We start from the raw sequence: 23,000 nt of genomic DNA, 5'->3' as shown, positions 1-23,000 counted from the left end.
TAGATTTTCAAATTTCCTAACGCAAATTTTTGTTCTTCCCTCAGCGGGATTCGAACCTTTGCTTCTGTGACATCGTGGCAACACCGCCTGCACCGTGCCCAGCGCCCTAGACCACTCGACCACCTAGGCTACATAAAAATATAGCTTTCGTTGTCGGATTTATCTAGGGTTGTAACACGTACAGTACATGATGTATAGTGGCAAGTAGATGGTCTACCTTTCCGATCAGCTATTTTGTCTACTATAAGTACATTTTGCAGTTGGAAATTGTAAAAAAAAATTGACGGTAGTAATGTTTTATTCATGTATACGTGTATTTTTACATACAACACGTTTTACACATGTAAGGGTATCCGGTATCACGATGACCACAACTGACCACAACTGACCACTATGCGGAAATTGTTAAATAAATTTAGAACACTAATCATTTCGACACGTCCATACTAACTGATAATTTGGGAAAACACTTCATGTTATTGTTTATCCAACAATTAATCATAAATCAAAGAAAATAATTAATTCCGATTGATTCTATTTTTTGCAAAATGATAAATAAATCTTATTTCCTATCTATAAAAGTTGTTTAAATGTAATTACATGTAAATTGCACTGCACTTAGTGGCTTGACTGAAAAGATATAATTATACCTCAAGAATGATTACTTTTCGTTTTTCCGTTACATCATATAAGACAAATTAGGGTTATAAAACAGGAAAAAAAAGGAAACAGATATCTGAATGGACAACTACACATATCCTGCGCATACTTAGATCATGTTCATATAAATAAACTAAACCAAACCTCGAAGTATATTTTGGAATATTTCAATGGAACATTAACAATGCATATATCAGCAGTTCCTAGTGATAATAAAGGTAAATAATTATAACAGGATCTATTGCATAATATTTATAAAATAACTGACAATGAATTAAAATTAAACTTAATAAATTTTAAGCTTCCGAAGCAATTTTCTGGATTTTAATACCTTCATCAGGTACGCACAAATCAACAAATTTGAAATTCCAAGGACTTATATATTTTTATATCCGAATACGCGATAGCTATATATTAACCAAATTAGAATATGAAGATTTTAATTCTGTAAAGAATAAAAATGCACTTTGCGTTTAAAAATTAACACACACTTTTCCCAAAGCGACAAACAACAGTGGAATGAGTATAATTTAAAAAAGTATCAGCGATAATAGTCTTCCCCGTGCTTGATCAGGTGTATGCTCTTATGGTTTTTTTTTTAAGTTATATCAGTTTTATTCTTGAGATAACTTCTCTGATGAGTGCTACATCATTCTCTCAATTTAAGGCCAGTTTGTGTAATAAAATTTTAATTCACACCACCTTTTCTTGGCCCCCATTGCTTTCTTCTTTTAAATTTTCACTTTCAAATATTTATGGAAGGCGGGGTCAGTATACCATTATTTACGCATCTTACGGGTGTACTGGTTATTAGAACTTCGGGTACAACAAACCAGGTACTTCATATCTTACATTCTTAGTAACAGGCAATATATGCCCTCAATTTAAGAGTTCTCTCTTACATTTTTGTATTATTCAAAATTATCGGTCAAAAGGTGTTCAACCAGTCCTTCACCTTTCGTTTGATACCTAAATTACTATTATAACTATATTCTACATAGTTTGATATTTACACCTATTCGTAGGAACTGTTTTATTTTTAAGATGTACATGTACTACTTTTGTATGTTCTTTTTGACCGGGCCCGAGTTGGTGGTGTGACATCTTACATAGTCTAACCGAATTATTTGACCTATACATGCGTTATTTCCTGCCAAGTTATCTAACATATATCTCGGTGTGCCCCGTGGTTGTCTAAATGTTTGTATTGTTTTTTTGCACTCTTCAGTGTGATTGTCAGGCTAAATTATGACAGTACATGTTTGATTTATTTGCTAGATTTATTTTAATGATAATACTGCATGGCTTTGGTCTTCAATTCATTTCACAGTTGTGGCGTGATCGTCAGTTTGCAAAAAAAAAAATCCGCTCAAACCGGTGCTAGGGGCCGTCTTAAACTTGCTGTAAGGTGAGAGTTTGTTTGCTGAGAAGAAGAATAGCAATAAAAGAGCTGTTCCTTTTCTTTTTGTGTTTTTTGCTGTAAACATACTGATTTTGTGTCATGAATGGATATCCCGTATCCTTTCTTTTCTACTTTAAAGATCTAATAATAGTAAATTTGCAGAAAATGATCGCATCTATGAAATTTCATGTCCGCACCAGAGTGTTGCCCACACTATGAAAACGGTTTCCTCTAAGAAATGTGCCTTCGCGTTCTCGGTGTACTGTAACTTCCATTTTGCAACACCAATGTTTATTTTGTTTTTATATTGATTCTTCACATTTTTTACATGATGTATATTTTTACAGAATGAATTTTGCATATATAAATTGTATATTTATATAGAAGAAATAATAATACAATTTAAAAGTATTTGGGTGTATTGTCTGAACGTTTGAAGGCGTTCCAAGATTTTTGACAGTTTAGTAAGAGACAGTTTATATAAGAAAATATTGTTACTTCAAAATCAATTTATCTTTGATTTCAAACATGCATGGTCCCTAATATACATGGAATTAATATACCTAGTTTGTTTAGTTTGCAAGTGTGCAGTGACTTGGCGTTCATTTCAGTCCAGTGTACTGTCACCGGGGAAACTGGGTGACTTGTAGGGTGTGTAACAAGAGCCTGACTGAATGGCCTCTTATTACTGAAACTGTGTGATGCACCTGATCACACAATGAAGGATTGCTCTGAATAGCAATGACACTAGTGAGACTGAAACTCTGGTGAAAACTAACTCCTGAGACTGAAACTCTGGTGAAAACTAACTCCTGAGACTGAAACTCTGGTGAAAACTAACTCTTGAGACTGAAACTCTGGTGAAAACCAACTCCTGAGACTGAAACTCTGGTGAAAACTAACTCTTGAGACTGAAACTCTGGTGAAAACTAACTCCTGAGACTGAAACTCTGGTGAAAACTAACTCCTGAGACTGAAACTCTGGTGAAAACTAACTCTTGAGACTCTGGAACTAGCGTTGAATAAATCAATAATTCAGCATGGATACTTTTATTACAGATGGACTGTGTTCAGTGTAAAGTCCTGAGTCCAAATCTTGCTTATCAAAATTATAAACAAGTATTTATACACAATTGAAATGACAAGAATAAACATAACAAATACCAATTAATTTGAGTGATATTGTTCACTGTCAAGAATTAAACTATTTTTTGAACTTGAAGAATAAAAATGAAATGATAATCTAATTATGACAATTTAGAACATACATTATGAAAAAGGTAAATGGTCACTAATTAGGTAACTCTTAGGTCCGAGTACACAGTTATTTCGTAGTGCATTTCTTTTAGACAATAAATGAAAATTAAAAAAATCCCACCTGCGCTTTCTCAATAATATTTTTACAGTGTGTTGTACTACTTTTGGGACAAGTCATATCAAAATTATAGAAAACTTCATCGGCTCTAACTCAAAATATGGACAATTTTATGTTAAGGGGGTCTTGAAATCTTTTGACAGCTATCGAAGTGCTTATTTTTAACCTTTTTCAGCTGGACCAAATCACTACTTTACTTTAAAATTCATGACCCAAATTTTTTTACAGTGTAATTTCATCCCCCTACTTGCTATTTGAGGCATAAAACATGGAGAAATAAATTTGGAAGGGGTATAAAAAAAAATGGCAAGTAACACACTGTCCACACTAGGGACTATATGGACAACGAAAATCAAAGGACGATAACTGTGTACTCGGACCAGATTAAAACAAGTCACTCAATGTCCAAACTGAGAATTTCACATTAACACATCAAAACATGTCAATTAAAAGATATCATGGATAAGAAATGTTAATAGAAACCAAAATATAAAATGAATAATTAAACACAATGAATTAAAGTCCAAAAATGTCAGAATTGTAAATTTTAAGTAAAAGTCCAAAATGATTTCAGAAGCGACTTTTAGCTTGGTCACATATGTGACAGGGCAAACGTGGACATAACGTCTTATTAACTTATTTATAACATTTACGTTTAAATCTTGTATGAAATAAATAAATTCAATTATTTAATGAAAAAAAATGGATTAAGGAATAAATGTAGCCATTTTATCAACATGTAACGATTTTTGTTTACAAAGCTTTTTGTGTTATAAGTTACAATTAAGTGTCAAATATATTTTCACAAAGACGGAAATAAGACTTTTGATAAATAATAGATAAAGTAACAGCTTTACATAATATAAAGATTTCTTATGTAAAGAATAATTAATCCTCTAGTCTTTTCAATTAGCGCTTATTCGACCTAAAACCCAAGCGACAGATATTTATTATGTAATAAGGCATGAGGTCCGTCAAGGGGTTTCAACTAAACTAAACATTTTAAATAGTTTCAAATAAAGATGCCCAATTTACACAAATTATCCCTATCACAGATTCCCTCCCCATAAACGTAACAGGGAGACTGGCTACTTGGTTGACGATGATAACGAGCTGCAACCAACGACCGATTGCAGATGTTTGCGATGTGAACATTAGACAATGACTAAGACTTAGTCACTTGCCTGAGAATACTCGCTTGAACTCCACTTGTAGAATTAGACACAAGTCCTGTGCAGTAGTTAACAATTTATTGATTCAGGATGGAATACATGTACTTTTAAATCCGAATTAAGAAACTAAATGGGTCTATCAATACCCACGCTACGTCAATTTTTAAAGACCCAAATGTTGCAAAACACTTGTCCTACCTCCATGACAAATATATTGTTGTCCCCGCAGATAAAGCCCCAAACAACATCGTTTTTGTGTGTGAATACCATTACATAAACTGCTTGATAAATGAATTAGGTTTTGACAATTCATTTGGAAACTCAACATATACCCTCACGACACTTACCAAAGAGGAAATCCTGGATAATTATAGGTCTGTTCTATGTTCCTTTGGAATTTTAACCAAAGATGAAGAACTGGATCTTCCATCACTGTATTGGATACCTAAACTACATAAGTGTCCTTACAAACAATGGTATATTGCTGGGTCTTCCAAGTGCTCCACGAAACCTCTTTCTAAATTATTAACATCTATTTTATCAGCAATCAAAGCCGGGCTCCAAAGTTATTGTTAAACTGCCTATTCTAGAGGTGGCGTGAATCAGATATCATAATGGATACTAAAAAATTCCAAAGATCTTTTAGAGTGCATACAATCTAAGACTCTCTCATCTTGCAATACTATTAAAACATTTGACTTTTCTACACTTTACACAAATATTCCCCATTCCAAACTAAAAGACAAATTGAAAGAGTTGGGATTACTTTGTTTCATTAAAAAGAATGGTGAACGTAGATACAAGTATCTTGTCTTGGGGAGGGATAAATCCTACTTTGTAAAGAATCACTCCGATTCAAACAAAAAATTCTCTGAAACTGACATTATCAAATGCTTGATTTCTTGATAACATATTTGTTACGTTTGGAGGACGTGTTTTTCAACAGACTGTCGGAATTCCAATGGGACTGACCAATTGTGCCCCTCTTCTTGCCGACTTATTTCTTTATTATTATGAGGCTGACTTCATACAGGAACTTTTTAGGAAGAAAAATAAAAAGTTAGCAATATCCTTTAACTTTACGTTCCGTACATATATAGCTGATGTTCTCTCACTAAATAATACAAAATTTGGTGACTATGTTGAACGAATCTATCCCATCGAACTAGAGATAAAGGATACTACAGTTAAGTCTGCCTCATATCTTGACTTACATCTAGAATTGACAATGAGGGTCGGTTGAAAACAAAACTTTACGACAAAAGAGATGATTTCAGCTTCCCAATTGTGAACTTTCCATTTCTATGTAGCAACATTCCAGCAGCGCCTGCATACGGAGTGTATATATCTCCAAATTGATACGATATTCCCGGGCTTATATTTCCTATCATGATTTCCTTGATAGAGGATTGCTGCTCACAAGGAAGCTATTAAACCAAGAGTTCCAAATGGTGAAGTTGAAGTCATCCCTTCGTAAATTTTACGGACGCCATCACGAGTTGGTTGACCGTTATGGAATAACCGTTTCACAGATGATATCGAATATGTTCCTTATGTCGTAACTACAATACCCTTCCCTTTTCACGAATGTGACCTACCGAATTAGACTATTTACCGGATTTGTAATAACATAAGCAACACGACAGGTACCACATGTGGAGCAGGATCTGCTTACCCTTCCGGAGCACCTGAGATCACCCCCAGTTTTTTGTGGGGTTCGTGTTGCTTAGTCTTTAGTTTTCTATGTTGTGTCATCTGTACTATTATTTGTCTGTTTGTCTTTTTATTTTTGGCCATGGCGTTGTCAGTTTGTTTTCGATCTATGAGTTTGACTGTCCCTCTGGTATCTTTCGTCCCTCTTTTATAAATGAGCGCATGTTGTCAGTACGAATGCCCGACCGTCTCACTGAAGTTATAACTTCAGAAAACATATTTAAATAAAGAATTTACATGGTTACAATAATAGAAGCGAGATAACCGAATGACAATGAAATATACTATTAGCACTTGAAAGATTAACAAAAGAATATTACGAAAATATGTCGTTTGAGTTTAAGGCTTAATAGCGCTAATAGAAATAACTAAAGGATTATAAAAACTATACAAAGCTGTGACTTTATCTATTATTTATAAATAGAATTATCTTGAAACAAATTTCCGACTTTGTAAAAATGTACTGACACTTAATTGTTACTTATAACACAAAAAACTTTATAAAGAAAAATCGTTACATGTTAATAAAATTACTTTGACGGACAAATATTGCAAATAAAATGGTTTAGATAAAACGATAATAAGTATAACAATATAATGACATTTTATGACCGATCAGTTTGTCTGTGAAAGTCAAAAGATATCAGATTTAAGAAAACTAATCATTTTGAATAGTTTCAAATAAAGATGCACAATTTACACAAATTATACAGGATCTCATATCCTTTACTGTATAGAAAGTCTGTCTCTAATGCCATCTGCATCACCTGATTGTGTATCAGCCCTATTTTTTAATTCAAAAGAGAATATTCATAAATTTTGTGATTTTAGATTTTTGTTAGATATAGTCAAACCCTCAATACAACCAATCTCAAATAATGCTGTTTTGGTTTATAAAACAAATACTTTAGCATTCGATTGCCAAAAATTTAATAAGATTGTAAAAAGTTGCAACTTTTGCCTTTTAAATATTCCTTGTATGTGTTCAGTTAAAACATTTCAATTTGGATAATTTCATTTATTTTCAAAATCTATTCGTTGGGGACAACGAATTTCTCAGCGGGAGGGATATATGCGACAGGGCAAAAGTGGACATAACGTCTTATTAACTTATTAATAAAATTTACGTTTGAATTTTATATAAAATAAATAAATTCAATTATTTAATGAAAAAAAAATGAATAAAGGAATAATTGTAGCCATTTTATTAACATGTAACGATTTTTGTTTACAAAGCTTTTTGTGTTATAAGTTACAATTAAGGGTCAAATATATTTTCACAAAGACGGAAATAAGACTTTTGATAAATAAAAGATAAAGTAACAGCTTTACATAGTATAAAGATTTCTTATGTAAAGAATAATCAAACCTCTAGTTTTTCAATTAGCGCTTATTCGGCCTAAAACCCAAGCGACAGATATTTATTATGTAATAAGGCATGAGGTCCGTCAAGGGGTTTCAATCAGTTAATTCTTTGTTAGATTAAGAAAACTAAACATTTTAAATAGTTTCAAATAAAGATGCACAATTTACACAAATTATCCCTATCATAGTACTGTGACTTCTTGTACAAAGTGATTGTAAATTTTCTGTGACTTCATGTTCAACAAATCCCGGGAATGTAATTTTAGTCCCTTAAAATTGTTCTTTGTTGGCAGTTCTAGGCCTGCATATTTATATATTACATGGGATTGCTCTCATTTGACCTGTATTAGTTTTACGAAAAATGTGTATTGATGACTTTCATTCGTTGTACCTTTCAATTTTATTAATTTTTTCAAATGTTTGTTTTGTCGAGTCCACTGTGCTAAAAGAACAATTTCAGTTGTCATTACTGCTATGAAAGGTAATTGGCACAGAAAGACATACTAAAGCATACCATAGTTCGTCATAGAAATAAAGAGTTGAGATTCCAAAACAAAATTTATTATTGTAAAGTATTTACTATTATCATCACCATCTTAACAAAAAAACTGTTCAAAAGTTTTCCAGAATCCGACTATACTCTAAAAAATATTCAAATTGATAATCTTGATGTCTATACATTTATTAAGATGATGATGGTGATAACGAGGGTGATATGTCTTTTGATGATGATATGCATTTGGTATTATCGAACTTTTACCAGCGGTCATAATTTTCTTCAAGGAAAACGAACAGCTTGAAACTACTAGAAAGATTTCTACATGATCCAAGACAACACTTTTGTTTTTAGATATAGTTAAACTACTAAGTTCAGATGATGTAAATCAAATATTCGGATGCAATTAAACAATTGTGGCAAATTGGGTGTAAATTGTTCAATGGAAGATTTCTTCGATTGATGTCTTTAGAAAAAATGCACTTCAAAAATATGATTTCAAAAGAATATGAAAAACTGATAGCTGAGGTTGCGATATGTTTAAATTCTACATCACGAAGTCAAACTACCTTCTTATAGATTATGAACGCGAAGTCACAACTTACATTCGTTTGCAAACTAAACCGACTACGTATATTTAATCCATGTAAACGTATACAGCAAAATTAAGGACCATGCATGTTTGATATCAAAGATAAATTATTTTTGAAGAGGGATTTAATTCATGTTTTTGCATAAATAAATCGTCAGAAATCTTAAAGCGTCATCGAATGTTCAGACAATACACCCAAATACTTTTAAATCGTATTTTTATGTAAATATTCAATTAATGTATGCAAAATGCATTCGGTAATACATCATGTTATTAAAAAGTGAAGATTCAATATAGAATACAAAATAAACATACCAAACTGAATGTACTGTTGTTATTTGGTGTTGCAAAATGGAAGTCACAGTACACCGAGAACGCGAAAGCACATTTTACAGAGGACACCGTTTACAGTGTGTTGACTACCGTGTTGGAAATAAGACCAATACAAGTGAGAACAACACAGGTCGCAAGCACAATATAAAAATAAAGATACATTTTGTACATGCAATCAAAGCAACAGCACAAACGTTTGGGCAATGTGAGCTCCCATAATACCGGACATGAAACCATTTGATTCGGAAAATGTACCACACCCCACAGGGACTCGGTTTGCAGATTAAAAAAAATAATCAATGTTTTTTTTTCTTTTTTTTTTCGTATTTCCTGTCTATTCGTATTACTTTATTATACGTAATTAACGTTGGTATCAATATTTCTTTGATTTCTAGCAATGTGCAGTTTACTATCCTTATCTGTATACTGAAAAATCCTAAATTTTATTAATCTGCTAACCGAGTCCCTGTGCCACATCCTACTTTGCATTCCACATCAAAGATATTTTCAGGTTATTAAACTTTGTAAAGGGTCTAAGACCTATTAGATCTAATCTAATTCAAATGATATTTAAATAAAGAGCCTGTGTCATTGCTTCGCTTACAATGATACGACAACTCTATGTTCTACTATCTGTTCTGATATCATGTCAAATAATGAAATTCAGTCTGCAACTAAATTTTCGAAAGTGTATATCAGTACAACTAAAGTATATCCCGATAAGGTCTCCAAACAAAAAAATAATAACGAAGTTAACAACGTTGTCATGTTCTTGTTAGCGAAGCGTGGACGAAGGCACTGCATTTCAATCAAACTTGCAAACTAAGCAACAGCACGAAAAGGTTGTTTTCATTTTTTACAGCATTGGGTCGATACCGCTGCTGGTGGACTATCAGTCCCCGAGGGTATCATCAACTCATTAGTAAGTACTGCGGTACTGATATGATTTATAACAAAATTTTCTTAAATTGCTCGTTCATAAATTTTGAACTTACTAAGAAAATTAAAATTCAACTCCCTCAGGCAAAGTTGACCTTAGATGGATTTGGCTATTATCTAAGATCCTTTTTTGGTCAAATAGCTCTTCAACTGTTTCGGTTCTTATACATCCTTGGCTTTCAAATATTCGGCTTTGAGCGTTCCTGAAGAAGGTAAATTCAGAAAAAAGCTTCGGACGTTGTTTTCATTTTTTTTGGCAATGTGAACTTTCATAAAAGCGGGTATGATACCCTTTGATCTGGAACAGGTACCATACCTACCTTGCATCCCACTTCCATCCAAGTTATGAAAGATTGTAGAGGGTCTAATTACTATATGAGATCCAAACAAATTTACTTGCAAGGATTTTCACACAGCTCCGTCTTACTTTCTCTTCGGATAATGATATTACGTCAACCAACGATATTTCTTCCTCATATTTTTTAATGTTCGTATCATAACAACAAAATATGAGAATACGTCTACCAACCAGCAATAAACCACGTACCAAAGTCAACTGACGACGGACATGAAACTGTCGACGGACACGTCCACAGTCAAACGTAGTAACATGACCCGCTATCCTGAGTAGTATTTGATTGTGATAAGCGTACATGAGGGTCTGTATGGGGTTCACAAAATAGAGAAAAATGGGCCAAAATCTACAGAAAAATAATCTTTAAAATATAAAGAATATAGAATATTACCTAAAAAAATAAGGAATACAGAAAAGGACCACATCCAGATCCTCAAATATCTCCGACTGTCGCAGAAAGTCTAATATAGTCTTTTTATTTTTATTTGGGTTTGCGAAGACGACTTACACCAACAGAATATTACTATTTATCAGTAACGGAACACTAAACCTTTCGTAATCTGAAATATAATAATCGTCACGAACTTGCTGCTAATGTCTGTTCGTTAAATAATCAATACGAATTGAAAGGATGTGGGGTAAACGTCAATTAGACAAAAAGAACAAAAAGACGTCTATCAATGTCAAAATGAATCACGCGTCTATACAATATGTCAATCTATAAATCGCTTGTAATCCAAACTTTGGGGAAATATCATTCACATTTGAAATAAGACTTTAAAAACAATATGTTTTCGTGAAAAAAACAGGTCAACGATAACGAATTAATTATGTTAAAAGGGATATTTAAAAAAAATAGGAATTCAGAGGTCAGTGTATACAAACAGGCAAATTTGACAGGTACACGAACACACAGGCAAAGACGAATACGAACATCGATCACTATCTATGTCAATTATGATGGCTACAAATTAATATTTTGACGTTTCCTTTAATAGATTAATAATCAGTTCAAAGGAATGTTCTGATAACCGCCACGCAAAGCTAAGTAAAAGGTTACTACTGCGTATTGTCTTTTTAGCAAGAGGAACTGCTATTGTTTCAAATATATATTCCATGGATGAGGAAATATTTAAACTTATCGAATAAAAATAATTTGCATCAATATTTTAAGAAGGTCTGGGTGGGGAATCATTAATTTATGTATTCTGTAATTTTTTAGAGCATTTTTTTTCATCTTGAAAATTTTTACATACTATTTTTTTCCTGTAATCATATCTGATTTCTTTATTCTGTACATCGTTCATTTCTATAATCAGTAGTGTAAATCTATTATTTTCTAAAGTTATTCTCTATTCTCTATTTCTTTTACTTCATTTTTCTCTACTCCATATGTTCAATAACACGGCATTTTCTCACTTTCCAACTTTTCTTAATCAAATGCATAAATTTTACTGTGCAAATAAATGTTTTTCACCGCGAGTTTGATGATTTAACGTTTTTCCTATTTATATAATATTTTATGATAAATTCGAGTTCATGATCAACTTGCATGTGTATCGTTACTTTTGTTAACTAGTATATATGAGAGTCTGGCTTGGGTTAACAGAGAAATATGACACACAAAAAAAAATAATGGATAGAGACAAATGAGAAAAGATTATAAATAAAAGAGAATAATGGGGTGCAAAAGGTCAAAAAATAACTGGTAAATACAAGAATTATGTAATACTTTTACTGATTACAGAAATGAGCGATGAACAAAATAATGAAATCATCTTATTACAGAAAATTTAAATTGAATGATTATTTTCACGAAAATTTTCAAGTGTAAGCGTTATTTTTACAGATAAAGAAAAAAAATGCCCTAAAATTTTAAGGAATACAGAAATTAAGGTTCCCCCATCTATATTTACCCTCATTTATATATATAGTGCAGAGTTAATATTGTTCAATTTTCATTGTCATTCAGGATTGAAAGAATTGTACTTGCAAGTTCCAGCTGAGCAGAAGCCTGAAGTACTAGAAAACATTACACCACCTCCAAGCTACGACGATTGTGCACACAAATGTCTACTACAAATAAAGCATGAAAGGATAGAGAAAATCAGCATCAAACAAATTAAACCTACAAAGTGCAAAATTCATGATGACATTCCAATCCAACCATCAGTGTTCAACAGAAATAGTTCATTTCATGAAAAACTTGAGATTACTAATAAGGAAGGACAGGATTCAACCAATAAGAACGACGAAAGGTGCGTTCTGGAAAAATACGTTTCTTGTAGATGGAGAGTTGCCTTTCTTGCCCTCTCAGGTCTTATCTTACAAATAGCACACAGAAACTGTATCAGTGTAGCAATAGTCTGTATGACAAAAGAAGTTGTGATGAACGTCACCATAAATGGGACAGTTTCAAGCAAAGTAAGTATAAAGAGTGTGATAATGTGTTGGTAGATTTAACAAATATTAGCGTAACTATCAGAGCCAAGAAACAGAATGGTTGTAACAAAACAAACAAAAAAAACACGGTAAAACGAATATACCCTAGTACATGCACTCGTTACCATTTATAACCAGAGTAGAAGTTATGTATATATCCCGTTAAATATATTTAGGTGAGGCATCAAACACCCACTGTATGTGTTTTAACTGTTACATGTACAAAACGTATGATTAGTAAATAAAGAAATAAATAAAGAGCACACGAGTTTTAACGATTTAGAATTGACACAAAATTGTCTTCTGAGTTCAAGAAATATAAAATAAGGAGATGTGGTATGATTGCCAATGAGACAACTATCCATTCAAGTTCAAATGAAGTGGATGTAAGCAATTATAGGCAACCATACGGCCTTCAACAATGGGAAACCCTTACCGTAAATTCGGCTATAAAAGGCCCCGATATGAAAAACATAAAACAATTCAATTGAGAAAACTAACAACCTAATTTATAACAAAATAATTTACGAAAAAAAGTATGACAGACATGAACCAACGACAACCACTGAACTACATGCTCCTGACTTTGGATAAGCACATAAAGAATGTGGCAGGGTCAAATATGTTTGTGAGCGCTCAACCCTCCCCTAATATGGGACAGTAGTGTTACAACAACATAAGAACTAACTATAAAAATCAGTTGAAAATGGCTTAACTCATCAGATCTATACAAAGCAGACAAACATCTAACAAAAACGAAGACCGGACGTGGCAGGGTATTTATACATCCATAACTACAAGAAAGACACAAAGTACAGGTCTGAGAGTACTCGCAGTTACTGACAGCTAGTTCAAAGCCAAAAACAACTTATAAAAGAAATCATGTATCTAACACTAATACATCAATCAGTACACATCCACTGGTATAGTGTTTAAATGCAACAAGAACCAATTGAATGCTTTACCGGTAAAAAACATTGTAGTGACATGTATCTTTGAAAGTTTTTTGCGTCTTTTACTTTATTTATTCATATGTATATATCTTTATTTCCTTGCCCTTATGTCATGGTTATTTTTTTCTGAAATTAAGTTTTGACATGAAATTGTTGCATGCCTGAAATGTCCTCTATAGTTTTTGCTCGTTTAATTACATTTATTTCATGTTTTTTTTGCGTTTTTGTTTCCGTGTCATTAAAGTCTTTCAACACCTGGTGGTTTTGGTGGTATTTTAGGTTTTCTAATGTCAACCTCGTTACTACAGAAACTTTTATGTCGGAAATGGCAAATCTGATCAGGAAATGCACACTTTATCGAGTTCGTAATTTTGACTTTATTTTTTACGAATCGTACTTGATGATATTTCGCCGCGAAGTCGAACATGATGCTCTTGGTGACTTTCTTTCAAGAATCTGATCTAATATGACATGTTTACATCCGACCATACCACATAGGAAAACACTATGCTAATTTAATGATAAACTACTTTTAACCGATTAATTTGATATAACGTACTTTACGTGAATAAGAAGGGAACCTGCCGCACATGCATTAAAAAAGACAGTGTTCTTATAAAGTATATTTGACATTATGACATATATACTATTTTTAAAATTGATTTGTGTTTGTTTACAATCCAGCGGCAAGAATTTCATGGACTTTCAATAGAAATAAGAAGATGTGGTATGAGTGCCAATGAGGCAACTCTCCATCCAAGTCACAATGTGTACAAAGTAAACAATTATAGGTCTAAGTACGGCCTTCAACACGGAGCCTTGGCTCACACCGAATAGCAAGCTATAAAGACCCCAATTATTTACTATTGATTAAATTACCATTAGGCTTTTCTGATCCACTAATCCTCTGAAACAACAAAATGTTTCAAAGCTTTGTTTTAAAAATCAATTCTTTTTTCACAGTTTTCTCAATTTTTGTAACAGTTGTTTGTCACCTCTTCTGATGATCTTTAAAAATATACGAAAACAAAGGATGATTGAGGACAGAATCAAAAGTTGACTAATCTATAAACGAAACAAAAGTAATCTAAAGTTTTTGAAAACCGTTTTCGTATTCCTCCAAAAATAATCCTTTCTGAAAAATAAAAATTATTCAAAATGTGCCCATAATTTCACTTTTAGATATCATTATACATTTATTGATTTATTCTAATTATCAAATTTCTTATTTTCTTATCTCATCAAATGTGACATTCTATTTTAGATATATAAAGAATATAATTGGACATCAGAAATGGAAGGGGTCATCTTGTCTTCCTATTTTTATGGACAAATTATCTCACCATTGATATCCGGGGTGCTATGTCGCCATTATGGTGTGCGAGGGCCAATGACTGTATACGTTTTCTTGTCATCGTGTCTGCTTATTTCAACGCCTTTTGTTGCACAGTACGGAGCATGGAGCGTGATTATAATCAGGAGTGCCCAGGGGTTTTTTGGGGTAAGAATAATCTTATTAATGAAAACGAAAAACTTAAATAATGAAAATTAGGATATGTCAAAAGGGGGATCATAATCTTTACCAAGAAGGACACACTGATAACTTAAAGAGAGAAGAAATAAAAAAACAAAAACAAAAGCAAAACATCGTCAAAAGATTACGCAGAAGACTGTGAAATGCAATTTCCACTAAAAACTGAGGTCAACTTTGGGTTTCCCAGAACGGTTAAATAGCAACTGCTCCATAACATGTATGAAAAGTATTCTAAATTCTAATGATTTAACGGGCAAAATAATTTCTTACTTAATTCTTAATAAATTCTTATTGTAAAAACTGTTGGTTGATCGAAGTGTTCTTTTTGATTTCTCCAGTCAGGTTGCCTGCCTATGTATTCACATTTATGGTCTCGTTGGGCTCCGAAACAAGAACGAAGCCAGCTTATTTCGTTTACATTTTCTGGTAAGTATATGGCTTGGCTCAATAAAGTTTTATCTGTGCTAGGCGGAACTCTATTCGAAAGATTTTCTTCAAAAATAGCCTTTCCTTTTAACTTTTATTATAATTTTATTTATAGCAACACGATGTTTCCGCCATAATGGCTAATGCGCTCTAACCTTATCTCTTTACAAAGTAAAAAATGAACTTAAAAGACTGAAGAAAATCATTGCACCTATATGTCATAAGATAGCACCTATATGTCATAAGATCTATAGCATCTATATGTCATAGGATCTATAGCACATATATGTCAAAAGATCTATAGCATCTATATGTCATAAGATCTATAGCATCTATATGTCATAAGATCTATAGCACCTATATGTCATAAGATCTATAGCACCTATATGTCATAAAATCTATAGCACCTATATGTCATAAGATAGCACCTATATGTCATAAGATCTATAGCATCTATATGTCATAGGATCTATAGCACATATATGTCAAAAGATCTATAGCATCTATATGTCATAAGATCTATAGCATCTATATGTCATAAGATCTATAGCACCTATATGTCATAAGATCTATAGCACCTATATGTCATAAGATCTATAGCACCTATATGTCATAAGATCTATAGCACCTATATGTCATAAGATCTATAGCACCTATATGTCATAAGATCTATAGAACCTATAGGTCATAAAATATATATCACCTATATGTCATAAGATCTATGATATAATATTAATTAAGAAACTAATTGATAAAAGTAATATTTGGAAGTTTAAAATTGTTTTTTCATCAATGATAACATCAACATCAAAAGTGTCATTTAAATATTTACAGAAAAAGTCGGAGAGAACAAGAGGAGAAAAATCTCACTACATACGATACGATATCCTCTAGTATTCTAATGTGCCATTATTCAAAGACTATGCAATTAGTGTCGTTTGTTCTCTTTTTTCATCCGCATGAAATATTATCCACTGGACGTTTAGCAAACACCAATCAATCAATCAATCGTTCGTTTTCATCTGTATATATGAGTTTATTATTTTTTTTATCAGGATTGGACATTGGTGTCATCGTTGCTTTTACAATTTCTGGATGGCTTTGTACATTATCGAATGAACATGGATGGCCTCTGATATTTTATGTTTTTGGTAAGAACATTACATTATAATTGTTCAATCTAAAAAAGAAACAGGGTTATAATCTATCTATCTATCTAAAAATCGATGACATTCATGTATTACAGATAGAAATAATCAGACCTTAGAAAAAAATTAAACATTGGTATATACGTTTTTCTTTTATATAAATAAAAACTATTATTAAAAAAATAGTACCATGGCCTTTAAATTCAATAATTCGTATAAACTCTTGTTTGTCAGTATATACATTAAAACTAAAACATCCTAATACAATTTAATTAGAAAAACCAAAAGTAAAAGACGTGGCAAAAAAATGAAAAACGACGAAAAGACATAAACCGTAGGTACAAAAAACAACATAGAAAACTAATTAAAAGACTGAACAACACGTATCCCACTAAAACGGGGATGATCTCATTAAGGGTAAGCAGTTCCTGTTTCACATGTGGCACCCGTCGTGTTGCTAATGCAAAATTCAAATTTGACGAAAACATCTCGAACGTTTCTAACTACTAGTCCAATTAGGCTATACTCGACCAGGACAATGTGATTAAGTTATACTCGACCAGGACAATGTGATTAAGTTATACTCGACCAGGACAATGTGATTAAGTTATACTCGACCAGGACAATGTGATTAAGTTATAGTCGATCAATCAGGACAATATGATTAAGTTATACTCGATCAGGACAATGTGATTAAATTAAACTCGATCAGGACAATGTGGTAAAGTTATAACACAATTAGAAAGAAATGTAAACTATATTTTAATGTAAAAACTGCCTGGATATAAGATTATGTATGGTATACCTCAATGAGATAGCTGCCCCTAAACAAAATCATAACAATATGTTTTTTTAATGTTTGTAGGTGCTATTTCAATATTGTGGTGTGTAGTTTGGCTATTCTTTTTCACTGACTTGCCAGAGGAAAATTCCTTTATTTCAAAGCAAGAAGTGAAATACATAGTTTCAGAGCGTTCATCTGCAGTTAGTAAGGTATATCAAATATTTAAAGTCGGTCTTCTGTTATTAAGCATTGATCAATCAAAGTTTGTAAAAATGTAGTTGCAACTATTATATACCGTCTTAAATATCTCTACGTACTCAGTTTGAAGATTAAAAAGCTGCTGTTGAGACTACAAATATTCAAATGCAAAACTCTTAAAATGTCTTCCTAAATATTCTTAATAAATAAATTATACGCATCGATACTATTCTTTATATGTTAACTCAGTGTATGTTTTAATTGATTTAGGTGTAAGACACCGTTCAAAATTAATAGTATAAGATGCCAAAATTTTAAGAAAGAGAAAAATGAAAAATTTGTCAAAAATGGATTAAGCATAAGTGTATTAACTCTTCCTTATGAACGGTTTCAGAATCTTAAAGATTATTGATATTTTCGTCGATAATTCACCAAAATGAATATCAAACCGGTTACGTAAAAACTCTATTGTTTTTAACAATTTAAACCAATCCCCAAATATTGATGTACAATTTTAAAAGTTTATTTTATTTTCAAATTACATGGAACTAAATCATTGTTAAAGTAGTTGCATATTTATAATATACTATACTGTTTTAGCATGTATCGACTCCATGGTTTAAAATCTTTACTTCTGGTCCAGTATTTGCCATGATTATGGGAATGTTTACAGTGGCATGGGGAATGACGGTTGTGTTTTCTTTCCTGCCAAAATATATGAATGATGTTCTGAAATACGACATTAAGCAGGTAATGCTAGCTTTGTTAAGTTAATACCTTAAAAAATCTTATTTTTTACTGTAAATATTATCAAGCAATTAATGATTATCAATAACCTAGTGTGGTCCTAATTTATACTATACTTAAAACTTGAATCTGTTATTTCTCAAGACCCCATCAGGAGTATGTGAATATAAACGGTAATAACAACAATAACATGTATACAAAAGCAATAAGATGAATGGAATGACATGGTTACATATGCAGTTGTATAAATGATTTTTTTGCGGTGGAAGGCAAATCTAATTTATGACAGACAGAACAATTTACAAAATTAGGAAAGTTTGACAATTAAACTGCAGTCATCAGAACAAAAAAGTTAACAATACTTAATAGTATTAGGCTTTTTATACACATTACAGGGTATACGTACTTCGTATGTTCTTACTGGCTCCTTTTATTGCTTAATGGGGCCCTGCAATGAAGGATCGAAGGTATAACTGCATCTTTTACACACATAAAGAAATTATACCATGGATCATAGTCATATTTACGTAGAAAATTGTATATACACAACAATGGCTCACATTTTTTTTACATTATGTTATTCGAAATTTGAATGGTATATTTAAGATATATTCCGAACAATATGCATATGTATACGTAAAGGGGAATGTTCTATAAATTCGCCACAATGTCCTCCGACAAGGAAATGACAGTTATCGCTCTTACTACAGATAATCGAGTATTAGACTTCAACCTATATACAATAATTCTCTAATAAAATTAAACTTCGGAAGTTTTTTCCTTTTTAGTGTATTTCGTTATGTGCCTAACAACAATAAAATATATTTTCAAATACATTTCAGAATGGATTCTTTTCTTCCCTACCGTTCCTAGGAAGAGCGTTTTCAATTATCCTTGTTGGAAGATTAACAGATTATCTGTTAAACAGAAATTTTTTAAAACAGACAACAATGAGAAAAATTAACCAGTGTGGTGGTATGTATATTATAATGTTTATATCTTATCTCATATGTAAACAAAACGCTTTCACAGAGCATCATTGAAGCATATAATTAATCATATTGAAATTAATTTTTTACTATATTTTGTTACGAAAGAGACTGAAGATATCAGGGGGAATATTCAGAACCCGAAAAGTCGAAGAAAACTGACAACGTCATGTCAAAAATAGAAGGACGACGAAAATAAAAACTATGAAAAGTCCACAAAACACTACGAAGTAATCTTAATTAAGACCTAACAACACGAATACCACCAACAACTGAACGTTATCTCAAGTGCTATGGAAGGGTAAACAGATCCTGCTCCTCTATGAGTTAAGAATCTATTGATTCAATCAATGTTTGCTCAAATAGATAGTAGACACTAGGAATATAACAAAGAATTGATACCAGGGAGAGGAGGTTTCACCATGGGTCATCATGGCAAATAGATAAATTACAAAAACCAAACAACAACATGAATCATTAACCCTCCAACCCCCAAACAAAACAAACTTAGAGATTGAGAAATACGAACCCCTCCGAAAACGAATGGTGCAATTAAGTGCTCCAGAAGGATAGACAGGTCCTGCACCACTTTGGCACATGTCGTGAAGCTGTCGATGATATGCCTCGTAAACTCGACAAAACAATTTATGCATTATCTTACTGATCGGTACTTGTATAGCCATTGTGTACTTCATTAACAGGTTCTTTTTGGATTTTTCTTCAGCTGGAGTTCTGGGAGCAGCTATGATAATACCCGTCAGTTTTTTATCTGAAGGGGATAGCTTTTCAGCGGTTATGTTAATAACATTTTCCTCGATGGCTTTGGGAGGGACTATGTCCGGTTCGTATGCAAATATCTTGGAAATATTCCCTAGGTAGGTATTTATATGTTGAGACAATCTTAGTTTACATCATAATACAACAAGGGATTGCCGAAAAAAAACACAGTACAACAAACTACGTAAGCCAACAACATCCGACTCCGAAAAAAATACAAATACAAACAAGACAAGACAAGACAAACAACAACGAAATAAACAACGTCCAGATAGCCTTACTTGGTACAGGCACACAAGGTGGTAGAATAAAAACAGTTTTGCGTAGCACACAAACCTCCCCATATATACCTTTATAGACGATACATCGTAAAACTAAAATAAATGATAAAAGACTGCAAAGTGCAGTTGTTTAAAATAGCATAGTGTGTCATCCTCAAATGTTCAACCAATGTTATCATTTTCTTTACTTATATAGTACAATTGTATAAAATACAAAAATAAAAACATAAAATATAAAAACTGTTTGTTGGTTTGTCTAATGTCAAGAGTATTAGTGAAAACTGGCATAATGCCATTCGTAATTAAGACTAAAGCAACTTTTAAACCATAAAAAATATAGGAGTTTGAAATATTTGGTGGACGTCCAGAACAAATGGACGTAGAATTTTGAAGGACATTGAAAAAAGGAAAACTTAGAATTGGTAATAGATCATACCCAATAAGCAAAAAGCAAACTGACCTCGATCAATTTTATCACATTTTATAAAAGATCTTTATTTGCAAAGAGAGTTCATCACTCTACCAACAGACATACTAATACATTTCGTATAAACTGGTTTGTGCCAAAGCTTAACTGCGCATAACCTGTTTTGTTTCAAAGCTTAGCACAAGTGTATAATGTTCTTTGAGCCATATAATGGCAATATTTATGAATGATAAAAAAACAGCAACGTGTTCACATACTAATACATTTCGTATAAACTGGTTTGTGCCAAAGCTTAACTGCGCATAACCTGTTTTGTTTCAAAGCTTAGCACAAGTGTATAATGTTCTTTGAGCCATATAATGGCAATATTTATGAATGATAAAAAAACAGCAACGTGTTCACATGTATTCGTATACATAAAACTGCCTAAAGGAATATGGGGTTCATACTGCTATAAAAGGGGAACAACTCAATATTTAAAACCAGAACGTAAATCAAAGTACGTACAGTACTAATAGAATAATGTTACAAAGTGTTAACGCCGGACCGAAGAAGTCCAAGCTGTCAAGAATAATAATTTCCTTTTTTTCAGTCATGTATCTACAATTTCTGGTGTAGCCTTTGCAATGAATGGAGTAGGACAGATTACTGCTCCTATTATTATCGGACAGATGATAAAAAAGGTTAGTAATATTTATGTACTTTACTTGTTGTATAACAGTCCTTTCCAAAAATTAATTCAACACTTTCGTGCGTCCGAATCGCTTTGTTAGATTTACCTTCATCAGGAACGCTCAAAGCCGAATATTTGAAAGCCAATGATGTATAACAACCGAAACAGTTGAAGAGCTATATGACCATAAAGGACCTAAAAATAATAACCAAATCCATCTAAGGTCAACTTTGCCTGAGGGGTTGTCGTACCGAATAGCATAGTTATCTTTTAACAAGTCTAAGAATATAAACTGGAAAAAAAACCACTCAATCTCAACCTTATTTAGCCTGTCAGCCAATGAAATAGCACTGTTTTTGTACGTCTAAAGGACTTGGTAAACTTTGATAAACAGTTGAATCAAATTTTACTATGTGGAACTTTTATCATATAATTTTTCTTTCTTAATATTCCATAGAAGACATAAATGTACAGTTAAGAAACATTATTTTAATTATTTTCAGGGAAGCAGAGAAGAATGGATATATGTTTTTATTTCAATCGGTGTTGTCTATATTATTGGTGCTATAATTTATGCCTTACTTGGAAACGCTAATTCATGTGAAGAAATTGACGTCAAAATAACAGTATCACAAGAAGAAAATATCGATACTTGCAATTCAGGTGTACAGACAATTTCCGGAAAATGTACATCATTATCACCGTCGAATAAACAGATAGTATATTCTATTTCGGAATGTCCTGTTGTTTACAGGACGAAAAACTCTTACACTTACACTCTTTGATTTTTATTCCTTTGTTTTAAATCTTATTTATTTATTTAATTTATATTTCATGTTGAATATATACTCTATGAATAAATCTAAACAATAGTTAAGTTGTTTTTGTTTTGTTTTGTATGTCATTGAACATATTTCATTGTTTTACACCCCAATGGTGACTAGGGAATAGAAATATGGTCACTTTGGTCTACTTGCTAACGACATTAAAACCCTTGTTAAAGTGGGGCGTCCGTTTGGGTGTGTGGGATGTATAAGTACGCAGCCACGTCAGATCAGAATGGAGACGTTAAATCCGACACCTCTTGTAGAGAGAGTACCACGCTCTTTGCCCGTTAAGAACTCTTTCAACAACTCTTTGAGGTGTCCGTAGGTGGCATATCGCAAGACTAAATTTCTGTCCCTATTTAATATAGTCTAATTTTCCAGTAGCAGTCCAA

The 23,000-nt window shown here is 32.4% G+C and overlaps 1 protein-coding gene across 1 annotated transcript; it reads left to right on the top strand.

The window, feature by feature from the left end:
* Positions 1-751: 751 nt before the first annotated feature.
* LOC127720230 (sialin-like) lies at positions 752-22,658 on the top strand. The gene is made up of 11 exons (XM_052226715.1): positions 752-878; positions 12,375-12,826; positions 15,062-15,298; positions 15,670-15,757; positions 16,813-16,908; positions 17,771-17,898; positions 18,488-18,637; positions 19,477-19,609; positions 20,348-20,498; positions 21,701-21,791; positions 22,285-22,658. Exons 1-11 carry the CDS (start codon positions 845-847, stop codon positions 22,564-22,566), a joined length of 1,842 nt encoding a protein of 613 aa, XP_052082675.1. The 5' UTR covers positions 752-844; the 3' UTR covers positions 22,567-22,658.
* The last annotated feature ends 342 nt before the right edge of the window (positions 22,659-23,000 follow it).

Source organism: Mytilus californianus, unplaced genomic scaffold (genome assembly GCF_021869535.1).
Source record: "Mytilus californianus isolate M0D057914Y unplaced genomic scaffold, xbMytCali1.0.p SCAF_11, whole genome shotgun sequence".
NCBI classification, from domain to species: Eukaryota; Metazoa; Mollusca; class Bivalvia; order Mytilida; family Mytilidae; genus Mytilus; species Mytilus californianus.
Note: the sequence above shows the minus strand (reverse complement) of the source record. Positions and strands in the feature narration are given on the sequence as shown.